This window comes from Nanorana parkeri, unplaced genomic scaffold, assembly GCF_000935625.1.
Source record: "Nanorana parkeri isolate BGI_ZX_2015 unplaced genomic scaffold, ASM93562v1 scaffold199, whole genome shotgun sequence".
Classification (NCBI taxonomy): Eukaryota; Metazoa; Chordata; class Amphibia; order Anura; family Dicroglossidae; genus Nanorana; species Nanorana parkeri.
In genome coordinates, this window is record NW_017306467.1 from 1,516,345 (window position 1) to 1,524,696 (window position 8,352).

At 43.3% G+C, this 8,352-nt stretch overlaps 1 protein-coding gene across 2 annotated transcripts in view; it reads left to right on the plus strand.

Annotated features, from left to right (window-relative positions):
* LOC108786261 (acyl-CoA dehydrogenase family member 11-like) overlaps window positions 1–8,352 on the plus strand; it is a 52,121-nt gene that overhangs the window by 16,864 nt on the left and 26,905 nt on the right. For both annotated transcript variants that reach the window (XM_018555511.1, XM_018555510.1), the window contains exons 3-8: window positions 2,550–2,649; window positions 3,356–3,473; window positions 3,562–3,704; window positions 4,908–5,057; window positions 6,263–6,357; window positions 6,438–6,537. In XM_018555511.1, the coding sequence (XP_018411013.1) occupies window positions 2,550–2,649; window positions 3,356–3,473; window positions 3,562–3,704; window positions 4,908–5,057; window positions 6,263–6,357; window positions 6,438–6,537 (706 nt within the window). The remainder of the gene's footprint in view (window positions 1–2,549; window positions 2,650–3,355; window positions 3,474–3,561; window positions 3,705–4,907; window positions 5,058–6,262; window positions 6,358–6,437; window positions 6,538–8,352) is intronic.

The following is an 8,352-nucleotide window of genomic DNA, read 5'->3' on the forward strand; positions in this document are numbered from 1 at the left end:
CAGCTGCCCCCTCCCCATCTTGGTTTTCTGCTTCCCCGCTCTTCTGTGGGACCCGGGACCACGGCAATAATTTCAGCATAGGGAGCAGATCAGAGAACGTCAATTCTCCGATCTGCTCTGTGATCAGTGACACAGGAGCGCTGTATTCACAGCGCTTCCTGTGTCAGCTATCACATTCATAAAGAGAGCCTGTCACATCCAAATGATATCACATGGGGGCTTGCTATCCCCTGTATGATATCAATAAAGTTAAGTAAAGGAAAAGAAAGTGATAAAAAGGTAAGAAAAAATAAACACAAATGAAAATAAAAACCACCATGTGCCCCGTACTGCTGTGCAGTGCAACCCTGCGCTATTGATTTTGAATTTCACTTGCAAATTCCGAGCACTTGTTGGTCAGTGCAGTCAGATGACTTCTCTGACCAATGAGAAGTGCGTCTTAGCATGGTTAACCACTTGCTCACCGCCTATTGTCAAAACACCAGTAGGCGCTTCTTTGTGTTACCGGCTGTTACATACAAGCGTTCGGCCGGCTCTATAGCCGGCTGATCACTTGTATGACATCGTACAGTGCGCCCCCCTCTGCTGCCGGTTATCCCGGGCTCCACTGTCCCCCCTGGGGGCCCGGCACCGGCACAGCGGCTGCTCAACTGTACACAGAGGAGAGGTCAGCATTCTCCTACTTTCTGATCTCTCCTCCGTATGACATCACTTCCACCTTTTTAGCTGTCATTTCCCTGGCTGCTATAGCCAGAGAAGAAGCTGGAGAAGCAGATCTCTGCTTCATCAGCTTCTTTAGGGGTCTCGGAGACCCCTCATTTCTCCATAAGGAGGACCTGTCATTGTATACAAGCCCCCTATGTGATGGCAATAAAGTTAAGTGTAAAACAAAAAGTGTTAAGAAAAAAAATTAGTCACTGACATTTAAAAAAAACACAAAAAAGTCCCCTTCCCTGCGTGCACGCACATATAAACGTAAATACGCGTCGGGTGCACCTATGTGCAAAAACAAAGATTACGCCACACATGTAACATATTGTCGATTTTCGCGCGTGCACGCAATTTTAAAGCTTGACATGTTTAGTGTCGATTTACCCGACGTGACCCCGTTGTTTTATATTTTACCCAAAAATTGTTTTTACATTTTCGGTATTTTTTTATTATATAGTAAAAAATAACCCCCAATGGTGATTTAAATACCACCAAAAGAAAGCTCTATCTGTCCCTAAAAAAAAAATGGTATAAAATTCACTTCAGTACATCGTTGCATGACGGAATAAATGTCAGTCAAAGTACCACAGCACTGAATACTGAAAAATGGCCTGGATGGGAAGGGGGTGTAACACACCAGCCAGCAAGTGGTTAAATACTAAATACGGTTTTGGTTAAAAAAAAAAAAAAAAAAAATATCTGGACAAGCAGATTGCCATGAGGGACAAGGAGATTGTGCCCCCGTTTAGTTCTTTGGACAAGTAATTTTTTAAAAACAGTTTCCACACCCTTGAACATGGCTAGTTATTTTGGCCTCTGGTGACTCCAGCAAGTGTCGGTGCCTCCAATGCCTTTAATAATACTATTATTCTGCATTGCTGTACATATTGATGAGATTTGTAGTCCTCTCTAGCTGATGCTATTATTCTGCATTGCTTGAATGTATTGATGGGATTTGTAGTCTTCCATAGCTGATGGTATTAATACTGGACGTGCATGCATGTCACACGTATGTGTGAACCTGGCCCTAGGCATTTAGGGTAGGAAGACACAGAAGGGCTGCAATTGGCATTAGGTGGCACTAGATCTAGTGTTGGTTGCCCAAAATGTTAGCTCGGGAGAAGTATGAAAGTAATGTAAGGAGCAGTGTTTGCTGCTAAATAGTAATAGTGAACTTTGGGTACTGCCAAACTACCTGCCAGAAAAATAGAATATATTTGGAGATTCTGGGCCTACACTTACCTCACATGAACTCTGAAGACATGAACAGCAATTGTAACCAGAGGAACTCTAGAGGTGTAAAACAATTTAGGAAAGTATGACATCTTGATCATACGTATGCGGCTGAACCATGAGATGGGAACATCTTTAGATGGGGAAAGAGAGGAGGGAAGTTGGTTAGGTAGAGCAATTTGTACATTGGGGTCAAGGTAATACCTAAGTAAGGTAGCATCTGTCCATTAAAAAGAGTAAGAGCTCTGAAGAGTGGCTTCCATCGAAGGTGATAAGGAAACAGACATTGCTTTTGATTTAGACTTGTGTACATGGAGGCCTGAAACTTTCTATGTGACAGAGAATGTGGTGTTAGCGCCCTGGTTTTGCTGTCTGGGCAAGATTACAAAAGTGGCTGAACAGAGTTATAAATCTTTTGTAACACAAGACAAGACAATTAATGTCTGTGTGTTTCAACTGCTTACTTACTGTAGCTGTTTACCTGGATTCCAACTATGATAACCATGTCCTCATATGTGCATATGTAGCAGCACTGTACACTTTATTACATGTCCAAGTAGTTATAGGATTTAAGCAATTCAATTAATTTTCTGTTTGCTCCACAGCCGTTTAATCCAGGTTGTGAAGCTCTACTTGTATTCTCCATCCTCTGGCCTCTTCTCATGCCCTTTAGCTATGACTGATGGTGCAACCAAGGTTATAGAGGTAAGTAATCAGGCTATGATAGGGCATACTATATCTGGGTTTTCAGTTCTTCCCCCAATACTGTTTGAACTGACCACATAACATACCCTAGTGATTTATTTCAAACAATTATAGGCATACCCATGTGGAAGAACAAACAAAATCTGTGTGTGGCTCCATCTCCTTTGCTTGTCATAGCTAATCAAAGCAGGTCTGAATTAGAACATACCATGGGTTCTGCTGACTACAAATGCTATGAAAGCAGGATGCAGCAATGTAATTGCAGTGTCTTCCTTTAACCTGACTATGTAAAATCAGACTTGATGGGCACAGCAAAAATAAAAATCCAATTAAATGGCCATTTGAAGTTTACAATTATAGGCACCTCCAAGCATACCTATTACTTGCATATCTGAAGGTCACTGACACTATCCCTTTTGGGAAACCAATTTTATTTTTCTGAGGTGGAATGGAGGTGTAGTACCCCTTTCATACATAAACCAATCCTATCATAGTTTATGGAGAAGGAAGTGATGTTACTTCCCCCTTCCCAGAGAATCACACATCCTGGAGGATTGTATGGGGTTTGACCTCCGGATCAAACTTCTTGGTTGTGAGGTGATGTGGCTTCTTCTGTTTCCACAAAAATGTAAAACGAATACCTAAGAATTTTCATTCGCTAATCAGTGAAATGTTTCATAAGTGTGATCATTCTAACATATTACAGGTACTCGGTAGCCCAGCTGCTCTTCAGGATGCCTTTAAACATCTTACTTCTCGCGATCCAAGCCAGTTTTGGACATCAGGGCAATGGATGACAGAGCGCAAAGGAGGATCAGATGTGGGTGTGTACCGTATACTCATCTGCTTACTTGGGAACGCTGCTACAAATACACAAATCAACCAGTAGTTTAAAACTTTTCTCTATTCTAGCTTATGGCACTGAGACGTTGGCCTATCCTCAACCTGATGGAACCCACAAACTGCATGGTTACAAGTGGTTTACATCAGCCACAGACTCTGATATGACTTTGACTCTAGGAAGAGTGGTTGATGAACAAGGACATACAATACAAGTAAGTAACAAGTGATGAAGTCAGTCATAAAATATCTACCCAATTTAAAACCGTTTATAAGCATTGTTTTTTAATACACGTGAGTGATAAGCTTAATGTGAGTTATCCTATTAATGTGTGTTAAAAGCCTTGTGTTTTTTTGTTTTTTTTGTGTAATTGTATATTTACATGGTAGGCCATTAAAGTGGAATTAAACTGCTGATAACAAAATGAAGCCCCAGGAGCTGTTTATCATAATGTGCTAGTATGCACAGCATTTTAGAACATTATGGCAAACTTACCTAAAGAAGTGATCCCCTCCAGTCCTGCTCTACTCAGTCACCAGTACTTGTATTTTTTTCAACTCCTCTTCCAGGTTCTGAGTCTTTGGCCATTTGATTGCCCAGGTCCCGGTACATGGTAATTACTTCATCTCAGCAAGAATCCTGTCGGCACTCTTAGATAGTTTGGACTTCAGCTTTAAATGTGCTTATTGCAAATGCATTCTGCTTTGTAGTACTATACAGTGATTATGCCTGGCTCGTACTCTTATCTCACTACCCAGTAGACTTTCTGCAGTCTGATACCCAGAGGGACCAATATTGCACCACCAATCTTCACCTAGGCTTTAGGGACTCATTCTTTTTATTATTTTTAACTCGGGCACGTAAAAGGGTTGTTTTTTTTTTGCAAAATAATTACCGGTGAAACTCGAATAATTAGAATATCGTGCAAAGTTCATTTATTTCACTAATGCAACTTAAAAGGTGAAACTAATATATGAGATAGACTCATTACATGCAAAGCAAGATAATTCAAGCCGTGATTTGTCATAATTGTGAGGATTATGGCTTACAGCTCATGAAAACCCCAAGAACCCCAAATCCACAACCTCAAAAAAGTAGATTATTACATGCAATCAATAAAACAAGGATTGTACATGGAACAATATCGGACCTCTGAAAAGTACAAGCATGCATATGTACTCAGTACTTGGTTTGGGCCCCTTTTGCAGCAATTACTGCAATTACTTTTGCACCATATTCTAATTATTTGAGTTTCACCTGTATGTGGCTTGATAATGCTGACAGGGGCTGTCTTGTTTGGGTGAAGTGTAAATTTTAGAGCCATGTTTGATTTTGAATTGGAAGCATATTTATGTGCTTAGGGTTTTTAAATGTATGTTTTTGTGGGGGTTTTTCCCCGTTTTTTTTTCTTTTTCAGGGCTCTAAAGGACTGTCCCTTTTCTACCTGGAAGTACGAGATGCAAATATGCAATTGAATGGAATTGAAGTTCAGAGGCTTAAAGATAAACTGGGCACCCGGCAGCTTCCAACTGCAGAACTTTTGTTGGATGGTGTAAGGGCTTTGCGGGTAAGAGAAGTTATGGCAATGCAACATAGCACATTAGATATATTATGCAGGACAGGACAATTAACCCCTTCGTGACGGGAGACGTACAGTGTACGTCTTGTCAAGCCATACAGTGTGCAAATTTTGACTGGTTCTTGATGAACCGCACAGTGGGTCGACACCCTTTTGGCCGGCATCCCTCGATTAGCTGATCGAAGGAGCCGGTCGGAAAATCTTCTAACGAATAGAGTGGACTGCCAATGAGCTGCTGGTTCTGTTGAGGTATTCTGGCCGGCGGCCGCTGTTAGAATACAATGAAGTCAGCGGGAGATTCCTTGATCAACGCTTGTAAGCGTTGATGGAGGAATCTGTAATATTTTCTTTGCTCAGCCCGCAGGTTGAAGGAAGAAAATATTAGTGTATGGCCAGGTTTAGACATGAATAACCTTTCTTTTCAAACAGCATAAGACACTGAAGTATACATTATCTCAGTATCCCAAGGAGACTGAGAACTAAGAATCTGAGAAACTTTGTTAATGCTGCACACAGCTTTACCTCAGCTAAAATTTGAGTGGATTCTGCTAATAGGTAGCTCAGCCATGGGCTAATCTGATTCTACAGAGTCCATTATGGGAAAGTGCCATGGTTTTTGGTCCATTTTATATTTGTTAGTTAGAAATGTATTTTTATTTTTTCATATGTTTACAAATAAGTATTCCCTGCTTGGTGCTTCCATGACCGTTAGAATGCAAAGCATACTTGGCTTTCAAGTGCTGCTTGCATGCTTGTTTTAATTGGCTTATCCAGATGAATCTAAGAAGAGAGCAATGGTGGTTGTGACCATCCTCTTGTGAGTCACTCAGCTGTGTGTAGTTTGATCTTTCTGCTCTACTATGAAATGATGTAACACCAACCAGAATACCATCTTTTATAGGGAGATCCCTTTATATTAAGTGTAGAGAATATAACAGCACAATGTTACAGGGATGTAACCCCTCCATGAGGCGTGAATTCATCTGATTAAATGGTTAAATGCCCAAAGCATTCTACTGTTGCATTAAATGAACTGACGGGATTTTCCCTTTTCTTGGCAATGGAAGCAGAAAGATCTTTAAAGGGCTGCAGTTCTGATAACCTGTGTAGCTGTTAATGAATGATTATTGAAGTAACATATTGTGTATATAGTCCTATACCTTCAGATGTTGTTTTTTGTTTTGCAACTTCAGATTTCTCCTGAAGGCCGTGGTGTGGCTACAATTTCGAGCATGCTGACCATCACTCGTATACATAACACAATTGCTGCAGTAGCTGGAATGAGGAGGTATCAATCTGTATTATTTAGTATATCATAATACTGGTGGTATCTGTAGATTAAATTTTAAACACATACTTTAAATTCAGGGTGATCAACTTGGCACGAGAATATGCTTCAAAGCGATTTGTGTTTGGCAATCTGATAAAGGACCACCCACTTCATATTCAGACTATGGCACGAATGGAGGTGAGAGCCATTGAATGTTGCTCATCTAATAAAATGTTGCACATCTAATAAAATGTTGCAGATCATTGCATTACATAGTATCATGGGGAATGAACCTGGGAAGGGCTACAGTATTTCATAATATATCATACACCTATCTAATAATAACATATTCTTATAGTAGAGAGGTGCCAGAATACATTTGTAAACCATTTGCCATTATTTTGTATAACAATTGCTCCTAAAAATTGCTGAGCTGGTACTGGTAGTGGGATAGCGGCGATCAGCTGATCGCCCCAGTATTTTTCCTGCACAGAGGATTGGTACATATCACTGATATGTACCGATCCTCTGCCGCTCGCACACAGGGGCTCAGCTTCTCCTCTGGATTCCCTCTGCTCTCCCGGGCAGAGGCAGCGGGGGATCTGAGGAGAAATGAAAGAAGCACTTCAGCCGCGGTTGGGGGGGTGGAGGACGGAGCCGCTGTCACAGAACTAAGGCCGAGCTGTGAGGGGAGAGAGATGCGGCTGCTGTCAGACCCTGGCCGAGCGCATCTCTCCTCAACGCTCGGCCTTAGTTCTGTGACAGCGGCTCTGTTCTCCGCCACCTCCCCCCTAGCCCCCGCCGGCTGCAGCTTTTCCTTCACTTTTTCTCGGATCCCGAGAAGCCCCACAGGCGGGAGGAGAGGACATCGCGATCTACCAGTGATCGCTACTGGTAAGTTGCGATTGACCTTATGGGCACCCCTGTTCTAGATCCTTTTAGTCCCTCCAGCTCAGCCATCGAGTGCACGCAGACCCCTGCCTCAGATGTGGGGTCGGCTGCGACAGTCAGTTGGGCTGGTTTGTCACAGTGTTACCCCTCAGGCTGACAGTGCCACCATCTCGGTGGGAGGCGATCTGTAGTGGAAGAAGGTACTTCTGGTGTCCCTCACCTGGATTGGTGAGTATGTAAACCCCTTTTCCACTGCTGGGCAACTGGGGTATGTTGTGGATACTTTTCTTCCCCCCTCCTTTGTGCTCTGTTATTGCCAAAGTGGATGTCTTTCTACAGCAGGACTGCATTTTCTCTCATGCTGCAGGAGGCACTGGCTGCAACATGATATGACTCCTCGTCCCTCCTTTCCCCCTGCCCTGCATGTAGACTGTGAGACGAGCTGATGCCATGTGCTATGGCCTCGCTCTATGCTGGCAAGCACAGCCATGTGGAGCGCCCTGTGTTGTTGGTGTGCTTCCAGCAGTGTTCGCCATGTCCTGGCAGTTGCTTGTACTGTGCGGTCTGCTATCATCCCACACTGTGTGGCTGGTGAACCCCCCTCCGCATCTCCCATGGGCAGCAGCTGCTTGTTTTTTGCAGCCACGCTGCTGTTTGCAACTGTCTGTCTGGACATGAGTGGATGGCTCTCTCCTGGGCGCTGCGAACGTGACTGCTGCTGGATAGAGCTACTACTGCTCTGCTCCCCTCCTGTGTGGCACTGCAGTGGACCCTGTTGGTCTTGCGTTTTACCTGGGTCTTTACAACTTGTCCGGGCTTCTGCTCCCCTTTCAGCCTCTCCCTGTATGTCGATGGTACCCCCAGGGGCCCCAGCAACCATGGATGCTCTTTTGTTTGTTTTGAGGGCTTGCTCGCATGTAGAGCATGCTATCTCTGGAAGCAGTTTCTGTCGTGCCTCCTTTGCCTGTGGCCTTCTGGGTCCTCAAAGGGGAGGGCTACGTCTTTGCGGGTCACTGGGTGTCCACAAGCCTGGGTTATGTGTTTTTTATATCATCTCTGGCAGCATGTCTGTATGCATTACTGCTGTTGCTTCTGCGGATTTTTTTTTTTTTTTTTTTGTGC